The sequence below is a fragment of the Diadema antillarum genome, unplaced genomic scaffold, assembly GCF_040938485.1.
Source record: "Diadema antillarum isolate AM-2024a unplaced genomic scaffold, OU_Dant_1.0 seq00000502_RagTag, whole genome shotgun sequence".
Classification (NCBI taxonomy): Eukaryota; Metazoa; Echinodermata; class Echinoidea; order Diadematoida; family Diadematidae; genus Diadema; species Diadema antillarum.
The window spans coordinates 63,495-85,193 of NW_027271459.1; the positions used below are offsets into that span (position 1 = coordinate 63,495).

Below are 21,699 nucleotides of genomic sequence, written 5' to 3' on the forward strand. Positions count from 1 at the left end.
ATCAAAAAATATGAATTAATAGTAAAGTTACAGCAGTTTTGCTGCGACACTTTCTTAACGGTTTTCGTGCAAAACGTGTTCATTCAAGAGGAAAGCAAGGTCACTTCAAAATGAAAACAGCGAGTTATTTTGCATCCGTCCGCTGCGACTGTGAATTCCTTAATTTGAGGGGTGGGGTTCGGGGTCCATTTGGGGTGCCCCCCCCCCCCCTTGGAAAAAAAAAATGAAATTGTATTCCGAAAGGATTGCTACCTGCAAAGTTTGGAACTAAAACCCAGCAATTAAAATTTGCTAGTTTTTTTAAAGACATTAATGTATTTACGTAGATCACTGACACATTTAATCATAGTGCCATACTCACACATAGCTGTGCATGCAGTCACTTCACTTTTCTTCTCTGCCTTTTCTTTGGGGTTGATTCTGTGTGTCCCTCTTTTCTCTTCTTCCCAGCTTTCTTTGGTCTTCCTGTAGAACTACTTGGATTCAGGACCCACATGTCGATGCCATGATGGCGCCAGATGTGGTTTTTAAGGCTCACTTTGTGTGTAAAGGCCTTGTCACACATTGAACACTTGAACGGTTTCTCCTTTGTGTGCTGTCGCATGTGGCCTTGCAAGTTATTCTTCTGGCTGAATCCACGCCCACACACTGTGCAGGTATAACTCTTCACCAAGCTGTGAGACTCCATGTGCCTCCGCAGCTTCGAGGACGAAGAAAAGCTCCGGTCACACAGCTTGCAGGGAAAGGACGTCCCTACCTGACCATGCACGCGTCGGATGTGATTGGTGATAGATGTATAGGACTTTCCACAGTACTCACAGACATAACGTTCTTTCACTTTTTTAGAACTACAATATGCAACGTGATCTTTGAGCAGATCCTTATTTCCATATAAGCGATGGCAATACTTACAATGCATTACTTTACTATGCGTGTTCAAGTGCCTGCCCATCTGAGTGAAAATGACGTATGCCTTGCAAACATCACACTCCATTAAAATATCACTCCATCCTTCCATCCAGTAAATGATGTCAATATCCTGATCAGGAGAAAAATCTATGGGCTCATCCATTAATACAGTCTCTGTACAAGCATTTGCGACATTTCTGCTCTCATTGCTAGTTGCTAAAGTCTCCTGTTCATCAATAATCCCAAGGTCCGTAGTTGCCACATTTTTGTTCTCATTGTCAGTTTCTACTCCATTCTGTTCATCATGTATCCCACCATCCATACTTTGCTCTGCATTTTCCTCCTGGTCCACCAGAGTCCTATCTGGAGATCCTTCCCTCCTCTCACTGTCTCCAGCTTCCAACTCTCCTATGTTCAACAACCCTGCTTCACATGTTGTACCAAACTGCTCATCAGTCAATGCACTTAACAAAGTTTTCTCTCCCCCAAGCATGCTGGTTAATACATCACTGATGTCATCTTCTGCAGACTCATTTGAGATAGGGATGTTTGCGGCATCTGTCCCCTCAGCACTGATGGTTCCTTTATCACAACTTCCTTGCTTCTCGAATCTTGAGGAATTCTCCTCTGCTGGGCTAGTAGCTATGGCCGGAATGATTCCTGTGATAGTTTTCTCTGAGAAAGAAAGGGCTGTCTGATCTTCCATGACGTTGTTCAAGGCCATCATTGTATCACGCGACAATGATTCTTCCACAGTCATCCCCTCGCAAGAGATGGACCTTTTTTCTCTCTCTCCTTCAAGGACACACAGCTCTCCACGATTCTGTAAGGCTGTTGCCTCAAATGAGCATTTCTTGCTCAGTGAAGATTCATAGTCACCACGGTAGCCATTCTGGAGTCCTCCATCATCTTTCCCCGGACCATCGTCTCCTTGGACAGTCCCTGGAGTCTCCTCGTCTGCAGGAGGATGGATGTTCTCAGGTTTCCCCTCCCCAGAAAGATGACTACAGTCTCCTTCTCCTTCATCCTTTCTCTTCACCATCACCCCTTCCTGCTCAGTTCTCCTATTTGATGCCCTTGTGTGCATTCCTGTGCTCCCGTCATTCACTCTGGATGGCTGCCAGCATTCACTCAAATTTCCTGACTTCTGAAGGCCTTGAAGTTTCCTCAGTTTTGTCTCCTTCTTGCGCCTTATTGTCTGGAGCTCTTTTAGGCGCTTCTGCACGGCCTGCAACGTTTTTTCTTCTAGTATCTCCAGCAGCCCACTCCTGAACGCTTCCCCCTGCATGTCATGATTGCCGTCCATGTGTTTGTGAAATCCATGTATGGATGAGAACAACTCTCTACAAATTGTACACCTGTAACGCCTTGCTAGACTCACATACCTGTTCAGAATGCCTTTCCGCGCTGTATGTCCACTGCACACAGAAATTACAAACAGATAAGGACAAAATGAGGGATGTACAGAAATGTTGGATACAATTCATTCACAGGATAGGTAAACAAAATGAAATTGTAATTGGGGGTGGGGACACAAATTTGTGATCTAGTACATTTCATGCCTAAGAATAAAAATACATGAAAATGAATATTTCTCTCATAAATTCATAAACCACATTCATTTTTATAGAATAAGACAGGGAAGTTCTGTAATCTCATCATGGGGGGAGTTGTGTTGAATTTTCTCAACACCATGTTGCCTTACTGACTTACCAAAATGTCTAAAAGCAATAAATCATGTTCAAGTGCACAAGCATATATTTGCAAGAAATAAACATGACATCTTTACCTGGCTGGTGTCTTCTTTTTGGATGCCTTCATTTTAGCTTTCTTCTTGCCATATGTGTATGTATGCTCGAGTCTCATGTGCAGACGAACATCTTTGTAGGACTCTCCACATAACTCACAGAAACTACTTTCCTTCTCTTGACAACTTTGCAGGTGGGCCTTGAACAGACTTTCGCTCACATGCCAGAAATTACAATTCATACAGTGCATCACTTCTCTGTGTGAACTCAAGTGTCTGTATATCCTGTACAGATAAATGTGTGCCTTGCAAATCTCACACTCCAAAAAGATGTCACTCCAGCCTCCCATCCAGCAAACAATATCTACGTCCTGGTCCAGAGAAAAACTCTTGAGCTCATCCTTCCATTCGGACTCTGCATTTGCCACATTTTTACTTCCATTGCCTGTTTCTGAACTTTTCTGCTCGTCATGCATTCCGACGTCCGTACTTTGCTGTGCATCACCCTCCTGATCCACCAGAGTTCTGTCTGGGGATCCTTCCCTCCTCTCACTGTCACTAGGTTCCACTTTTCCCTCTATGTCCAACAACCCTGCTTCACAATGATCTTCCGTCAACTCATCTGATAAATCTTCCTTTCCCCCTAGCATGCTGGCTAAAGCATTAACGATATAATCTCCTGTCATTTCTGTCAAGTTGTGTGAGACAGGGATGCTTCCAGCATCTTTCCCCTCAACACCGATGGTTCCTTCAACACTACTCCCTTGTTTCTCATTTCTTGAGGGACTCTCTTCTGTTGGCTTGACTCCTGCGGTTCGCTTTTCTACAGAGACTTCTGCAGGATGGATGTTCTCAGGCTGACCATCCCCTGAGAGATGACTATGGTCTCTATCCCCTTCATCATTTGTCTTTCCTACCATCCCTTCCTGCTCAGTTCTCCTTTTTGATGCCCTTGTCTGCATTCTTGTTCTCCTTTGAAATTGTATGGACGGTGGACGTCTCCTCCCCACTGCTTCCGGGTTGAGCCCTCTCTTCCGGAGCTCTTCCTTGTACCTCTCCAGGACCTCTGGTGTCTTCTTCTCCTCTAGCAGCTGCAGCAGCTCACTCCTGAACACCTCCCCCTGCACATCATGATTGCTGTCCATGTGTTTATCAAAGTCAAGTATGGAGAGGAATGACTTCACACAAATTGAACATCTGTAACGCTTTGCCAGAATCATATACTTTTCCACGTGGTACCTCCTTGGATTGTACTCCCTGCACAAAGAAATTACAAAAGAAATCAGAAATGGAAAAAAAAAAACTTTCAAAAAAGAAAAAGTGCACATCTTTCAAGCTAAGCCATATATACATTGCACACATACACACAATGAGCAGAAAGAAGTAATTTCAGGAAAAAACATAATGCGTCCTGCAACCTTCGGGCAGAGGCATAAAAAAAATGTTATATTCCCCATGACATAGGTAGAATAAAAACACAAGGCAATTGCCAAAATGTCTCTCACCCACAAATGTACCACAACACATAAAAACCTAACTTTGACTGTTATAAAGTGGAATCAAGGCAGAGTGTTAGTCTAAAAAGAGTTTTGTAAAACAAGAATTATTTGCAAAGAAAATGGCCAAAAAAAGACATGGAACAGTATATTTAAACAATAATGAAAATGTCATATCGTTCACAAAAAAGGGTGTACATACATTTGATTGTTAGAAAGAACATGATCGGAGAAAGAAGAAAAACACAGTCAAGCTTAACATGGACCCATGAAAGTCTACTGGCCCCTATGTGCCACCTTTGACTTGTGGCGATCTTTAACTCCCCAAGAGACATCTACCACCAAAGTATGGTCGCAAACAGTCTTACCAAGCAAAAGTTATTAGCGCTGTAAAAACTTAGCATTGGCCCCTAAAAGTTTGTTGACCGAATACTGTGACCTTTGACCTTTTGGTGACCTTCAACTCATCAAGGGACACCTTCCACCTAAGTTTGGTTACAAATGGACACACCAATCAAAAGTTATGAGCCATAATCAAAATGCGCCACAAAAATTTAACTTTGGCCCCTTGTAGTTCATTGACCCATGCCTATGACCTTTAAAATTACAGTGACCTTCCTGTTTAGTTACATGTGTAACTTTGCATAAACACTCTTCACTCCAAGTTTGATTGACATTGAAGCACTAAGTACAAAAAAAATTTAAGTTTTTGTAGTGTTATGGGCCGACGGACAGACACCACAGGCAATCCCTTAAGTCTCACCTCACCTCCAGTGGGCTCAACAAAAATCACAGCCAAACTAAAGACGACATCCATGAACATTTGACAATGCTTCCGAACCCCTGCACATTTTTGGCAATCTTTGCAGACTAAAATTTGAATGTTGAACTTTGCCATTTTTGTTTTTTTGTGTGTGTTTTTTTTACATTCACATCCTTCACAAATTGTATGTGTGCACCATGTAATCAGCCTGCAATGTTCAACTGCACACGTTAATCATCTAACTTGTCATAGAACAGAGATATAAGGAATATATTTCAACCTCGAGGCTGTCTTCTCTCTAACTTACTTCTCCTCTTCCACATCATTGGATGGAAGGTAATCAGGATCATTGGAGTCATATCCCTCTTCTGATTCTGGCTCTGATGACTCCAACCACTCCTCCTCCTCTTCTTCCTCCTCCTCCTCCTCCTCCTCCTCCTCCTCTTGCTTCTCCTCCATCTCAATTTCATTACATCCTGAATCCTCCTCATCTGCTCCATCCTTGCCCTTGGTAACCCCACCTGTCTCAGACCCTGGATCACTTTTTTTGACCACCTGGGTAGTGCGCTTGCATACTTTCTTTCCTCTCTTGCACTGTTTTGTTGTTTGACCTTGCTGGTCTGTGGGGATATCTGCTAATTCACTTCGTGGCGTCAGTGTCGATTTTCTTTTGCTGCCCTTTGTCCTTCCTTCTTTAATCATGTCTGATGTAATGCAGTAATCATGGTCCGAAGAAGGTAGTGCATAAACCTCCTTGAGATGCTTAGACGATTTTCCATCGTTTCTCTTTCCTATCACAATGGTCTTTCGCGGGGTGCTAGACAGCTGACCTGCAGTGACCAACTTGTCTTGGTCCACAGAAGGTGAGACATTAACCTCTTTAAGATGCTTAGACGATTTCTCATCATTTCTCCTTCCTATCACGATGGTCTTTCGATGAGTACTAGACAGCTGACCTGCAGTGACCAACTTGTCTTGGTCCACAGAAGGTGAGGCATTAACCTCCTTGAGATGCTTGGACGATTTCCCATCATTTCTCCTTCCTATCACGATGGTCTTTCGATGAGTACTGGACAGCTGACCTGCAGTAGAGCTAGCTGTGATTTGTGAGGAAGGCACAGTTTCACTTACTAGTTCTACGTCATCGCTGAGTGGGTTGTAGTCAAAACATGCAGTAGTGTTGCTTATTTCTCTTTCTGGCAAACATGCAGGTTTAAATTTCAATACTATGACATCAGCTGCTGGGTAGTCATGTGGTAGACCTGACTTGAATACATTCTCAGATCTCCCCGTAGAGGCTGCCACTGTGCCCGTATCATCTTCTGCTATTGTACAGGGATCAGTGCTTGGTTGGATGTATTCCCCAATGGACAGGAAATTATTCATCTTTGGAGATAGGTCATTAGGTATTACACCTGGAGCTACACCGAGGCACATCAAAGTTTGAGCTGGCATGATGTTGTATGATGGCGTCAATACAGACACTCCAGGCCTGATATTCTGCTGCAGATGAAAACACACATTGTCAGTGAACATGGTATGGAAATGGCATCATGCAACCACTTTCTTGGGGTGTGGCGATCTCACATTTAATATACCTACAATGTGTGAATACTTGGAAACACAAAACACTGACTGTCATCATACCATCCACATCACTAGTGGAAAACCAGAATGGGCAAATCAGAAAATAAAGACAAGAAATGTGACTGTGGTAACTGGCATGCCTCCTTCAAAATGCATGGTTCTTCCAATAGGTCTAGAGTGTCTTGGCAATGTGAGATAACAGTATCTCATAAATGGAAAAAAATTAACATGACATGTTTGTCACAAATATGTTACAGTGTTTACTTTCTTTGAAATAAGTTTTAATTTGGATAGATGGCTAAATTGTTTAAAAGAGCATGCATTCGGGGATTTGGGCTTTTTCACTTGTTCTCTTACCCTTGCCCTTTGAACCTGTGGCCCACAATTCTTCAAATATTCACAAACTAGTTAACATCTATTTTTCCATGACAATACTTTGAGCTCTTTTCAAATTATATGAAAATCGTGACATATGAAACTTTTCCCTTCACTTTTGACCCCATGGCCAAAATTTTTCCCTACAGAAGATATAGCATATGCTTTATTATATGCTATATAATAAATGTATTTTTATGTACTAGACTTAAGTTCATGCACTGAAAAATTAATGTCAAAGGTATGGAGAAAAAGTGAATTTAAACATCAATTAGTTGAATTTTGTAACACCATAACCTGATCTTTGACACTTTACCTTTGATCCCATAAACCAGAAATTACCAAGAAATCGCCATCAAACAGTATTTTTCAGAGGACTTTATCTGGTAATAGAAGTATACGCTAAGTTGGAAAAAAAAAACGAACTACAAATGTCACAATGGCAACTGATATGCCCCTGCCATTATGCATGGTTCTCCTACTAGGTCTCCAGTACATCTTGACGATGTGTAACAACAGTTTCACATCACTGGCAAAAGATTAAAATGACATGTTTGTCAAAAATGTGTTGAGTGTTCCAGGCCTATAACTAGGATTTATGGGAGGGTTCAGAATTAGAAGAACTGGAGTTTTTTAGTTCAATTTTATTTTCAGTTTTGTTATTTTACACATTGGGGGCACATACACACAACACACACACACACACACACACACACACACACACACAAAAGGTTGCCCCATGCAACTTTTTCCGTTTGTAAGTGCATGCACTCAGTAATTTCCAAGGTAAGCAGGAAAGTGTTATTTCAGCATCAAATAGTAAAATCTGAGTCTTTTAAACCTTGCTTTTGACTCTTTACCTTTGACCCCATGACCCTGAAATTCCCAAGAGAATCATTGTCAGGCAGAACATGCATAAAGATGTACACTAAGTTACATGATGATACCTTGAGTCACTTCAGGGATATGCAGAAAGACATGAAATTTAGCATTTTTCACTTGAAATTTTTTTCATAGAATATCTATTGGATTCTGATTGTATATATTAAGTTTTAAGAACATAACTTCAGGTATTAAATAGCTATGAGGGAAATAGCTGAATTTTAAGGAATTGATCTTGATCTTTGATTCTTGACCTCATGACCACATGACCACAACATTTGAAAGAGAATCACTGTCAGGCAGTACATGCATGTAATATGTATTAGGCTCCATGAAGATACAGTTCCTTCAACCATTTCCTGGATGAGAAAAAAGGGCAATCTTAGCACTTTTACTTAACCAATGACCTCAGGGTCCAAAACTTTCTTTAGAATTTTTTAATGGGGTAATACAATATGTATATATCAAGTTTCAAGAAAATACCTCCTGGCATTGCATTTATAGGGGAAATAGTAAAACTTTGAGCATTTGACCTTTGACAATGAGCATGTGCACCCAAACGTTCATAGGAAAAACTTAACCCACTCATTCATATACATGCCGAGTTTCATTAGGATACCTCAAACGCTTTTGGAATTACGCTGTCCATAAAATTGATTATGGATGCACGGACAGACGGACGGACGGACGAACTGACGGAAGGAAAACCTGGAAACATTATGCCTCTGGTGACACTTGGTGGCAGAGGCCTAAAAATCATCACTTGCAAAAGGATACTTGGACCACCCTAACTTGACTATGATGCTTCTTGTTCAATCAAATGCCAGAGGAATGAAAACTTTGAAGAAAAAGCACTTCATGCAACATATCTTAGTTGGGAGTCTGATTTAGCCTTTGCTGGCTGAAGTTACAGTCTACTGTGATAGTTGGGATATGTCCCATCATATGTTTGTTTTGAGTGAGATTTGGCATGGAAAATACATGAAAACACTTATCAAATTGTCATCCAATTGATGTCGGGATAACATAGAATCCAGGAAATTGATGGTTGGATAATTAAGGTCCTACTGTACTCATGCAACTAGTTCAAAAATCTGAAATAAACAAGAAAAACTAGAAATGTCGCTAAGACGACTGGTATGCCTCCGCCATAATGCATGATTCTCCTAAAAGGTGCATAGTACAATGTCATCCCAATGTGTGATGACAGTTTCACATAACTGGCAAAATATTGAAATGACAGGCTTGTAAGAAATGTCTTGAATTTTCACTTTCCTTGAACTAGGTTTGCTACAATTGTCCAAGAGTGAAGGTACATGTATTGGGGAAATTGAGGATTTTAACTTGACTTTAGGCCGACCCTTTTATAAGTTTATACATTGAGTAATCTTCAAGGTATGAAGGAAGTGTAATTACAGTATAAAATAGATTCTTTTTTTTTTCTTTTTTTTTTGCATTTTAGCCTGGCTTTTGACCCTTAACCTCTGACCTTCTGGCATGAAATTTCCCAGATAATCTCCATTAGGTAATAAATGTATATATTAAGTTCTAACAATTATCCTGCAAGCCTTGTATCAACTAAAATATGAGGAAAATAGTGAAATTTTGAGGAGTTGACCTTGACCTTTGACCCCTCTGATTATCGACCCATGACCTCTAAATTACCTAGATAATCCCTGCCAGTCAATACATGCGCATGTACCAAGTTCCATGAAGATACATTGAACCCATTTGCACGACAAGTGAAATTGTAACATCTTCACCTGACCTTTGACCTTATCTTATCTTCTCAGAATCTTTATGCAGTAGCACATGTCTACACTTAGTTTCAAGAAAATACCTTCGGGCATTGCATAGATATGGGGGAAATAGCAACATTTTTTAAACATTAGACCTTGACCCTTTGACCATTGACCTCTTGCCAATTTCATTAAAAAACTACTCAACTATTGTGCCCCATGGTATATCATCCTCCGACAAAAACTGGTGAAATTTGCTTGATCCAGTCTTGAGTTATCGTGTATACGAATACAATTTTATTTGATCTTGACCTCTGGCCTTTAGCCGATTTCACCCAAAATATTATCAAGTACTTGCCTCATCATACTTGCTACTTGGACCAAGTTTGGTTTTATTCCAGTCAATATTACTCAAGTCATCACGTAAACGAATGTGGACGGACGGACAACCCAAAAACATAATTCCTCCAGCACCACTTCGTGGCGGATACATAAAAAAAAAAACATTGATGAAATGAGAAGTTCTTTGGAGGGAGAGAAGAAATCTTGAAAGCATCTCACATCATGATATCCCAGAGAGCCAGTCAAGATGATCTGCTGGGTAGGAGGCTGGACCTGGGTGGGTGGTTGTCCAGCCAACTGGGCTGGCCGGGGTACTCTGGTGGCGACGCCTATATTTGCTCCCTGCAAAGGCAATCGATCAATCAACATCTTTGACAATTTCTGCACCGGCAACTTTGAACAATGTGTACAAAGCTAAAGGGTTTCTGTGCAAATCTGCACCCAAAGCAAGCAAAAGGGTTACAATTGAATGTAGCATACTGTAGAAACAACATATCTTAATAGAGGGTTTTTTTTTTCAAAGAATCCCCGAGTAGATGATTTTTCTGCAAAATCAACGTGCAAAAATATTGCCTCCTGCAACACACATATGCCCTGCATATCATCTACAATCTGACTTTTCTCTCAAAGAGGGATGGCATGTTTTTCACAATCCACTAAGGTGGTTCTTGATTGTGAATTTAAACACTCACAAAATTGTCTACAAGTCCCAGCCTGCGAGATACTATGCACGTGAAATGCATAGCGCACGCATCACTGACAGCAAACACTGAATTTGGGGTGGTCCTACTACCTCATACCATAGAGGTATCTTGGAGTCACACAGAAAGGTTGGAAAGCATCATTCAGAATTACCCAGGATGCTTGAGGTCAGTCTGTTATGTGAATTTTTATACCTCACTAATAGAGTGAATGTGAATTTTTATATGAATATATATGAATTTGTTCTCTATATTGGACACTTTAAAATGGAAACTAAATTTACATCTAGCATGCAATTATAAGTACCTAATTTCCAGTTAGCAAAAGTAATTCCAAAATGTCTCCCTACACTACCATTTCTGTACCCTTCAGTACTGGATCCTTTTTGGGTGCTACTCATATCGATTAATGTTTTTCTTAATAACTACAGAGTTAGTTCTTATCACTTACAGAGACTCCAACTCTCCCGTTTTCGATGGGAGATCTCCTGCCGAAAGCCCATTTTTGCAAAATCTCCTATTCTCCCGTTTGAGATTTGATTTCTCTCGCCCTGGCTCTGTGTCTCCCGATGGAAAGGATTTCTTACTTATTGCTATCGTATGTTGAAAAAATAAGCCTTAGATAGCACCAGAGAACATCTAGAACCCTAGGAACTTCGCGTTTCGCACACATCAACGTGGAGTCTCCCGTTTGCTGGGGGTTTTGGGTGGGAGAATCTCCAGATCAGAAGGTGCTTGGGGTTGGAGTCTCTGCACTTACCGCCTGCTGCTGCTGGGGATGCAGAGGCTGAGCAGACATCATGCCAGCAGGCTGTGGGATCTGCATAGGCAGGCCCTGCTGGTCGAAGCTGACAGGTATGGGTATCCCTGGGGTGCCACCATTCTGGGCAGGGCTGCTCTCCGGCGGAGCCACAGAGCCCAGCTGCTGGGGAATCTGGTTCATGCCTTGAAACTGTATGCACTGACCGACTGAGGGCATTTGAATGAGCAAAATGAGATGATATAAGTGATTTTTTTCCCCACAAGCATTCAGTAACTATCCAAAGTTAATGTAATTGTTCAAAAAACGTTTAGCAAGTTTACACAAATATACTCTTTTGATAAGGCCTCATGGAATAAGGTCTTTTTTCTTTTTTTTTGATAAGGCCTTAAGGAAAGAGACTAACTTGCTATACCGAGCACTGCGAGAAACGGGTGAACGTGAGACTGAGTGGTGCAGCAATGAGGCATTTTCAAATTTTCAAACCTGGGCTCTTTTATTTTTCCTTCCACCTCGCGACTTATGCAAGCATGAATTATTCATGTATTCATGAGTCAAATCGCAGCTGGTACACTAACGATGACTTCTTGACAATGGCAATGCAGGCAGCTACCGTAGGCAGTCTCTGACTGGATATGGATGAGCAAGCCCTGACATGCAACATCATTTTGAGCAATGCAGTTGCTGATTGGTTGCTACCTACCTTCTTGGTGGCAGAATCGGCAAGAAACGATGTTTACGATAAGAAATTCATGTCAGGCTTTGAAAAGGCCTCCTGGCTGCGCTACCCAGCCTCGCGTTCACTCGTTCCCTCACAGTTGGTCTCTTTATCAGCTACAAGGTCTTAAAGAAGCTAACACAAGTGCATCAATGAGCCTCAATCTAGTGAATCACAATAATAGGGATTGCAGTGAATGAGGTAAACTCTATGCACTCCCAATAACTCCTATACCCTTGTGCCGATCAGAAAACTAGGCACTCCAATGTGTATGCCACTTGGCAAAGGACGCAAAGTTTACATAAAAATTTTTTTTAAAGGGTTTATGTTTCTTAGATACGAATACCTTACTTTTTAGATTTTGTGGAAGAAAAAACGTGCAAAAAAAAGACATACAAAGCAGCCTTACCATTGATTTTGTTAGTGTATATTACAAAATGTACAAAGTCAACCCCTAAAATTAGGCCTCTTCTTCTCCACACATACATTTGTGACTAGGACAATGTGGGTTTAAAGTTTGCATGTCCTTTTTGCAATCCACCAAATTAGATTACTCTCATAAGATAGAATAAAATAAAGGTACACAATTCAGACCTTTCCTCAGAATAATATAACCTGAAACTTCTTTATGATGGAGGGGGAAACAATACTATTGATTTCGAATGCCCAGATTTTTTTGGATTAAAAAACAAAACAAAACAAAACAAAAACCCTGCTATTCTCGGTACATAAAGGGAGCGTACTTAGCAAAGACGCTTAACTAGTAAGACAGGAAAGTGCGCGCTAATCCTGTACAAAACAAATGGACAGCGCGCCGTCCTCAAGCGTATTACGCACATCACCTGAGACCGTTCAGTTAACTTCAAAGACAGCGCGTCTCAGGTGATGTGCGTCTTTGCCTGTGACGCGCTGTCTTTCAAGATGTTGTTGTTTACCAAGCGTCTTTGATTGTGAGATCATGTTGTTGCCAAATTTTTACCTCCACAAAATAATCCTTATTACTTTAAAATCTTGTTCTTCAAAATAATCCCCTTAATCGAAAAAAGCTACGACTATAATTTTAAAATCTTTTTAAGATAATAAAAATACCACTACCTTTGGAATGAAGGTTTCTAGGTATACTGAGTTTGTACTCAGCTCTCTTTTGTATTGTCATGTAGGGTAGCCATTTTGTGTCCATTGTTATCGCGCGCCTTCATATCTTGTTACTGTATACGCTATAATTTTCGCGTACATAAATTTTCGCGAATTGCCGCTGTCACACATTTTCACGAGTGGTTAAATTCGCGATTGGGGGACCAGAGAAAATATGAAGTGGCAAAGAAAGTGTGAATTTTCAACTTACTAGCAAATAAGAATGATACTAGTTATACACTGCATGAAAAAAACTTACCAAACTCTGCTAACTAGTAAGTTAGAATTCAACATTTTTGAAGTGGTTAAGTCCATCGCGCTAGATTTCTGACGAGTGGTCCCCTTGCGATAATGGATTGGCTCTCTACAGTATTCGTAAGTAGACGTGGACGTGCTATATGTACGTAAACAAGCTTAGCCAGTACAGTATATGTGACCCTGCACCTCATAACAAACAAAAAGTCGCCAGACATGAATTTTTAGTAAAAACCATATTCTGAAAGAGCAGACTTTAAGCTTTAAAATGATGTATAACTCAAATCAAATGGACTCTCCTAACCTATCTAAATATTGGAAAGAAAGCACAAACTCAGGAAAAGTGTGAACTGAGAAAAGATGCTGTGAAGTACAGTGTCTATTCAATCGCTTAATCTTTACCAAACCGTGCTGGCTGTGCAATGAATAGGACAAAAAACAGGAAGTAAACCACCAGAGTAACAACAATGAAGGGATTATCAGATTAATTTGAAATGAAGCATGCCTCATTGACACATTCTGTCCATAATTAATGCCAACTTTCAAAGCAGTAGCACTATCCTTTCAAAAGTTATTAGAGTTGAAAGTGAAGAGTGTGGACAAGGTTTTTCAGAAATGAAAAAGGGATTCTAAAGACACACCTAATCACACTATTCTACCAAAAATGTTCGAGATAAACTGCTAAAAAAACACACTTTCCTGCCCGTTTTATGATACCAAATTTTAGCATAATGTAAAAGAAAACCCACTCTTTCAGAAAATATGAAAAAGTCAAGTTCGGCTAGGTTGACCCATTTCACTTATTTTCAGTCCTCATGCAAAATCAGTGTGTGCGACTTTATGTTCGTTTTGAGGTGCACGGTCACATATGGTCTGTTCGGTAAGCCATGACATGGTATACTACTAGTACTGAAATTTTTGTATCATGAAGGCAAGGGATTCATTTTGGAAGGTAATATTTTCGCGTGTTGTTAAATTCGCGAATAGCTCCCGACTCGCGAAATTCGCGAAAATAAAACCCCCGCAAAATATATAGCGTATACAGTATCTCTACTATCTCTGGTACTTAGTTTTTGAGTGACATGGGTTTATCTTTTTATGTTTCTTTATAAAAAAAAAAACACCTGTGTATTACTATAAGATTTCATGGACATTTTAGCCATGTAAAATTTCACTCCTATTTCTCATACGTGCAGATATTCAACATACCCCGAGGCTGTGCTTGATGCTTCTCCGACTCCTTCAAGAACTCTTGCGCCGTGGCCAGGGTAGTAGTGGGTGCGCTGGGCAACGACGATGTGGTTGCCTGGGCAACAAAAAAGATTTGTGTTTTTAAAATGGAGTCATTGCATTGATTTGCAAAGATAAATTTCATCTCTGCGTAAAGCACAAACTATTTCATTAGTCACCACCATTCCTCTAAAAAAAAAAAAAAAAAAAAAAAAATATATATATATATATATATATATATATATACATATATAATGTATATAATAAAAGGGAGATATGGCGGTACGCACAATCAGGGTGCGCAATTATACTTCTCTCACTTAAAACTGTTTTCAAGAAGAATCTGATGAAAACTTACAATTTAGGCTCCCATTTGGACCCCTCCCAGAGCTGAAGGCTCAACTGAGCCAAGAACTGAGGCATTTAAAGGGATGGTACAGTATTGATGGAGATGAGTATTGGGCTTTTAGCTTTTTGCAAGACACCAAGAAAACACTAAATGATATAGTACAGGGCATACCATTTTAAGAGAAATTCAAAGTTTATTTGATGAAAATCAGGTTTGGAATGACTGAAACATCCAAAAACAAAGTAAAACAAAGCGATCATAATAAAGTGTGGGTCCCACACTTTATTAGAATCGCTCTTTTTGGATATCTCAGTCATTTTAAAACCAATTTTCCTCAAATAAATGTTGAATTCCTCATAGAATTACATGCTCTTTCATATTTCATAAGAGTTTTCTCATTATCTCACCAAAAAATGTTAGAAACCTGAAATTAGGTCTCAGCCAAAACTGTATGATGCCTTTAAGTGCTCCCTTGTTTTTATAACAAAAATTCTGATAGGTATTGTTGTTAGGAAAGATACTACAACTATACATTTTTTAAATGCATATGGCTGTGAAGCTCTTCATAAGAGATGAGATATAGTTCTGTAAGCTAAACTGTAATTGAAGTAGCTAGGTCAAGTGCTCTTCGTGGTGCTGAATCCAATTAGAAATTTGGGGGACCTTCTCCTTTAAGCAGATCTAGCTATTTTTATTGGTCATGTAATTCAACATTCTACTGTCTCCTATATGAAAATATCAAGCAACCTCAGCAAAAAGATTATGGTACAAATACACATTAATGCCTGTGGAAGTTAATTGTAGATTGATCAACTGACGTTGAGGGGTTTCTGAAAAGGTAGAAACCTGTTCTAGAAAGTCTTTCCTTTACTCTTCTACTTCTTGTTTGTTGACAGAATCTCTTTAAATACGTAACTGGCAAAGTCAGCAGGGATTACAACCTGAATCAGTGCAGGTGACTCCCATGTTTGGTTCACCTGTGTTGCTACCTGGTGAAGGAGATCCCGTTGGAAAGGCAACCGTGCTTCCTGAACAGTTGGGATGGCATTTTCCGTCAGTCGCGGCGGCACTGTTCGAAAGCCCCGGCGGTACATCTCAATCTGTGTTTGCTCGTAATCCTCTGCTTTGAAGTGACCGCTGCAGACAAAAACCTTCTTGCCATCTTTAAGCCTGCGAGAAGAGAGAGCAAATAATATCTCAGCTGACACTTGTCATCATGATACAAACTGTAGATCAACCTTGCAACCTTCAAGGTGTTTTAATGAAAACATGCAGTACAAAATTCAGGTGCTTGCCTTTATCAGTGCACCTACATAAGAATGGAAAGGATCGCAAATCAAAGCTCAGCTTACTGTACCAACTAAAGACTTAAATGATGAGGTCATCTAAGCCAGATTCTCACTTACAACTATCTACAGATTTGTACTGCTTGTCATTAGGTGAATGGATAGCAGCATGGTAGTAAACTTTAACAGCATGGAAAGAAGCCATCATCCAAACCAACAATACTGTTCAATATTTTGATTCAAGCTACATATCAGCTGTTATCAAATGCCAAACATAGTTATAGATGCACTAAGCTGCGAGACAGGTGATTTTGTACAAGACAATATGTGACCCGCTACAACAAAAGGATCCTAAAGTCGCTGACGGGTGAGCCGAGAAAATCGAGTTTGAAGTCAGATCACCAAAATCTGTCAAAACGTTCGGGTTCGGTTTTTACATAATTTTGTAGTCTAATTTATCTTCTATCATCTGCTGAAATTTCGAAGCTAAATGATCAAAGGAAAGGCCTGAAAATAGAATATTTCTGGGCCATGCTTGGCTCGCCGTCAGCGACTTTAGGATCCTTTTGTTGTAGCGGGTCACATATTAATGAATGGACTAAAATATACACATTTGGATAATATGTTTGAAGTCAAGTATGTTTGTGCTCAGCAAGCCTGCAGTTGTCAGTCTACATGTACCTTGGTCCACCTGAGGAGTACTACGTGACGCAAAAATACATGTTGAATCATTTTATTCATGATTCATGATGCTCTGTTCATCCCTACGATCATTGTTTAGATGAAGTTTGTTTGGTTTTTTTTTTTGTGTTTTTTTTGTGTGTATGTGTGTTTCCCTAGGATTTGAAGAAAATAGCAGAAAACTAGATATATCGCTACGGCGACTGACATGCCTCCGCCGGAATGCATGGTTCTCCTAGTAGGTCTAGTACAATGTCTTGACAATGTGTGATGACAGTTTGACACAATTGGCAAAATATTAAAATGACAGTTTGCCACAAATGTGCTGAATGTTCACTTTCCTAGAACTAGGTTCAATTGCATGAATGATTAAAATGTCAGTGTGCAGGTATTTGGGGAACTGATGATTTTTACTTGACTTTTGACCCTTTTATAAGTTTATGCATTGAGTAAATTTCAAGGTATTGAGAAAAAGTATAATTTCAGTATCAAATGGGAAAATAGCATTATCTAAACCTGGCCTTTGACCTTTGACCTCACAGTTTCAAAGAGAATCACTGTTAGGTTGAACATGCATAAATATGTAAGTTTCATGATGATACCTTGAGTTACTTTTGAGATATGGAGAAAAAAGTGCAATTCAAAACACTTTTACTTGACCTTTGACCTTTGACCTTTTGACCATCTGGCAAGAAACTTCCCACAGAATATATATCGGGTAATGCATGCATACATCAAGTAAAAAAAAAAACCTTCAGTCATTGCATAAATATAAGGAAAGTAGTGATATTTTGAGGAGTTGACCTTGACCTTTGACCCCCTGACCTTTGAACCATGACTCCCAACTTCCTTAGATAATCACTGCCCATTGGAACAAGCATATACTAAGTTCCATGAAGATACCTTGAACCATTTGCGAGATATGGAGAAAAACATGAATTTTCAAACTTTTTTTCACAAAATAACCTGTGACCTTTGACCCCGTTACCCCGTGACCCTAAAATCCAAACAAAGTATTATCCCCCAGGATATACCCTCATACCAAGTTTGATCTTTAAATAAAATCTGAAAACGACAACTTACTATTTACAATTTTCCAAAAGGATTCTGACTTACACTCTTCCCATCTAGCCAGAGGGGGTTACTGTTGACCCCTGACTACCCGCTCACAGGCCTGTGGCCCTTGCCTTCAACCGTAACTCACCTCTACTGATCACACTGCTCACCTTGAATCGCCACGACTTGCACGAGTGCTGTGAACAAATTTCAGCCATCTTCGCTGCACGAGAGCTGAGTGCTCGGGCAGACAATAGATGATGAAACCATTGATATCAAAGTTGCCGCAACCACCAACAAGACACTGCCTTCCCCTGTGCATCCGTTTGGGCCTGCTACAGCCCATTTTTTTTGTCTCCTCTGTTACTGTGGTTGTCTCCATGTTAGCATCAACCTGGAATTATTGCAAAAATTACAAATTTGTATGTTTAGAATAGATTATTGAATAGTATACAGTACATCCATATTCAATTTTATCAATGGCTGAGCCAGTAGCAATTCTGCCTCCCCAGATCCATTTAAAGGACAAGTTCACCTTCATAAACATAAGGATTGAGAAAATGCAACAATATTAGTAGAACACATCCGTGAAAGTTTGAGGAAAATTGGACAATCGATGCAAAAGTTATGAATTTTTTAAATTTTTGTGTTTGAACCGCTGGATGAGGAGACTACTACAGCTTGTGAGTCATATGCGTACAACAGTATAAAGAAAATATAAAAGAAAATTCAACATATTTTCACTTTTTTCGCATAATAAAAGAGCAATTGACTTGCCTCTTTCTAAAGGCAGGGGGAATAATATTACCCATAACATTTATCGGTAACGAGTCAGGGGAATGTGTATTTTTTTCAAAAGATGGAATTTTGTGAAATTCTCTTTATATTTTCCTTATATTGTTGTACGCATGTGACATCTAAGTTATTCATACACTGCGGTAGTCTTCTCATCCAGTGGGTACTGCACAAAAACTTCAAAAATTCATAACTTTTGAACGGATTGTCTGATTTTCCTCAAACTTTCAATGATGTGTTCTACTAATATTGAGCACTACATTCTCTCAATCCTTATGTTTATAAAGGTGAACTTGTCCTTTAAGGACCTGGGTTTGATTCCTGAGTCTTACTGGGCAATGAGTGTGTAATTATCCCATTCCCTCTCTAGTAAGAGGCAATAAACTCTTTCCCTCGGAGAGGGCATAAAATGGAGGTTCTGAATGCGAGAAAACCACAACCCACACACATAAAAAGAAAAGATCAAGCTTCATTCTATGAGCGTCTAGATCTAGAGCCTACTTGTAAGACGATGCTCGCGCTCTTCCTTCACTTGCACAGATAACTGCAACATCTCATGTCAGTCCTGGAAATCCACTCATGAGGGAGGCTTCGTCTCACAAGGCACTCTCCCCCTCATGAGCACCTCTGTAGAGCTACTAAGTCTCACGCATTCTGCATGAGACTCAAGCATTTAGGGGCTGTCTCACGATCTCACGAAGGGCACCCATTTTTCTCACGCATCACGCGAAGTCTGCAACTTGGGCCTAACGAGCATTTTAGCTTAATACTTATAGATTAAAGTGATAGCTGCAATTGTAGGTATATTTTCCTTTTGTCTTTCAAAATAAGTAAAAAATAGTCACTTAAGTATGCACCTTATCGCACCACTAAGAGCTAAAAATTGAAAAAGCTCCCTATCTTGGGAGGTTACGGGGGGGGGGGGGGGGGGGGATCCCTTCCACACCCTCACTCGCGCACACATTTGCTCGCCGAGATGCCGAGTCATGTCCATGAAAATCTCACTCATAAATTGTTTTTAACTTGGCATCCCTGCCTGTGTCCTGGGGTTTTACTGCGACCAGCCTGAACTTGCTTCACATTCATGACATTCGGGCAGTGTTTACTGTGTACAGTGTACTCAAGAAGCTCCCTCCCTGTATAGCCTCAGTCAGTTCATGAGGCCTTCTCTTCACTTCTCATCCATCTCACATCTGATTAAATGGTCACAAGTTCACACCTCTCCATGACCATTCACCGGGCATTCACATGATGACATGCCCACTCTCCAAGATGAATTGTTTTGATTAAAACTCAATTTAAAATGTAAAAGCACATACCAGGACTGGTATGTGCTGGATGCGTGATGTGATGCGACATACGTCGCGTCGCGGGATGATTCCAGAAAAAGCGCCCAAACGGTAAGCGGGCGGCAGAATCGTGGGCGGAATTGACGAAGAAAGTGAACTTGTCATACCTTCAAAGTGATTATTTTGCTAACAAACTGGAGTATGTCATCTACCCACCTACTCTATCAGTGTGGAATAGTAATTTGGAATATATGGACAAGATCAGGTTAGTACTGATTTAATTTTTCTCGTTACGAATTTGTGTAAAAAGATGTCAGACTTCAGCTTCACGAGGCTGATTCGTGCGCGGAGAGGTGAGAGCCGCAGAAAAAAGCATCGAAAATATTTAGTCGGACCAGGCCGCTAGGTGCGGCAGTCTTGCATTGTGCGAATGCGCTGGCGCCCGTGTTTTGATGGGCGCTCTGCCTCTGCATCGGTTGATTAAAACTCGATTTTTGAAAAAAAAAACAGACAGGATTTTTTCTTCTTTTCATCATGGATAGTGGACATGTGTGTGTAACAAAAAATCACCGTGCAAAGTTGCGACAATTTATACGTCAGATGTGAGATGAATAAGAAGTGAATGGGGGGCCTCATAAGGCGTTCCCCGGGGGGCCTCATGAGGCGGGGGGGGGGGGGGGGGAGGTCCTCATGAGGAGGGACAGTCCTCGTACGCGGAGCGGTCCTCATGAGCGGGTTTCCCGGACTGACTTTACTCACCAAACTCTGCTCTTTTCTCTTCAAGGCTGTTTTGGCAGTTTGTTGCAGTGTAGGTCTAACGTTAGACTTGGCTTTGCCCTTAAGCTTCTTAGCATTCTTCTTTTCCTTCTTCAAGTTCTTGGTGGTCTTTTTACTCTTACTCTTATAAGTTTCACTTTTCGATTCCTCATAGGGATAGTCATACACCACTGTGGTAGGGGTAGGGATAAAGTTTCCTGCATGTGGCCGTGGCTCTGCTCGAGTTGAAGCTGATGGCGCCTTTATTATGGCGACCGGCACTGCATCGGCTTTGCGACGGAATTCAGTATTAAAACCCATCTTGGCCTTCATCAACGACGTCTCCTCCCTGCAACCGTCTCCGAAATGAGAGCTGCAAATCATGCTTGACTGTGATTCTGTGAAGAGGCGACGAAGTCAGGCCTGGTCAGCATAACACTAAAGTGTCAGTGCGTGGTATCCTGTGTGAAGCGAACCCACTCACGGACACTCGTCGACAGGTAGACCTATTTTGAGCTTTTGGAAATTTAAAAAAACTTGATTTTGGACTATTCGCGATTGTGCGATGACATCCTCCAACGACACAGTTCACTGGCATGATGACGGTATACGTTGACTAAAGAATAACAATCAAATAATTCCGAAATCTATGATACTTTACGAAACTTCTAACGTTACACACCTGAGAAGGTTGCTAACTGCGCCCCCTCGACTGCTTCTTCCCGCGATCCCAATCCATCCCGTCAACAACGTCGTATGCGTATGCGTAGTATTACAGAACAGCAACTTGTTATGGTTGATGCGATGCGATCTTCGATGATCCATTCACACACCGTACCTGGGGATCTC

General features: G+C 40.6%; 1 protein-coding gene across 1 annotated transcript; it reads right to left on the minus strand.

Moving 5' to 3' along the window:
• Positions 1–379: 379 nt before the first annotated feature.
• Positions 380–21,326, minus strand: LOC139733894 (uncharacterized). Its single transcript, XM_071644700.1, has 10 exons — positions 20,854–21,326; positions 18,181–18,404; positions 15,965–16,157; positions 14,618–14,714; positions 11,302–11,510; positions 10,060–10,182; positions 5,223–6,418; positions 2,699–3,913; positions 1,079–2,327; positions 380–757 (listed from the first exon to the last, which is right to left on the minus strand). Exons 1-10 carry the CDS (start codon positions 21,232–21,234, stop codon positions 380–382), a joined length of 5,265 nt encoding a protein of 1,754 aa, XP_071500801.1. The 5' UTR covers positions 21,235–21,326.
• Between the last annotated feature and the right edge of the window lie 373 nt (positions 21,327–21,699).

Bases quoted from the DNA above. Each gene is read 5' to 3' on its own strand.
- LOC139733894 (XM_071644700.1), bottom strand. From the start codon at position 21,234: ATGATTTGCAGCTCTCATTTCGGAGACGGTTGCAGGGAGGAGACGTCG. The intron at 16,158-18,180 runs GTGAGCAGTGTG...CTCTTCTCGCAG, and splicing joins GCAAGTCGTGGCGATTCAAG to GCTTAAAGATGGCAAGAAGG. The intron at 14,715-15,964 runs GTGAACCAAACA...TTTGTTGCCCAG, and splicing joins TTCACCAGGTAGCAACACAG to GCAACCACATCGTCGTTGCC.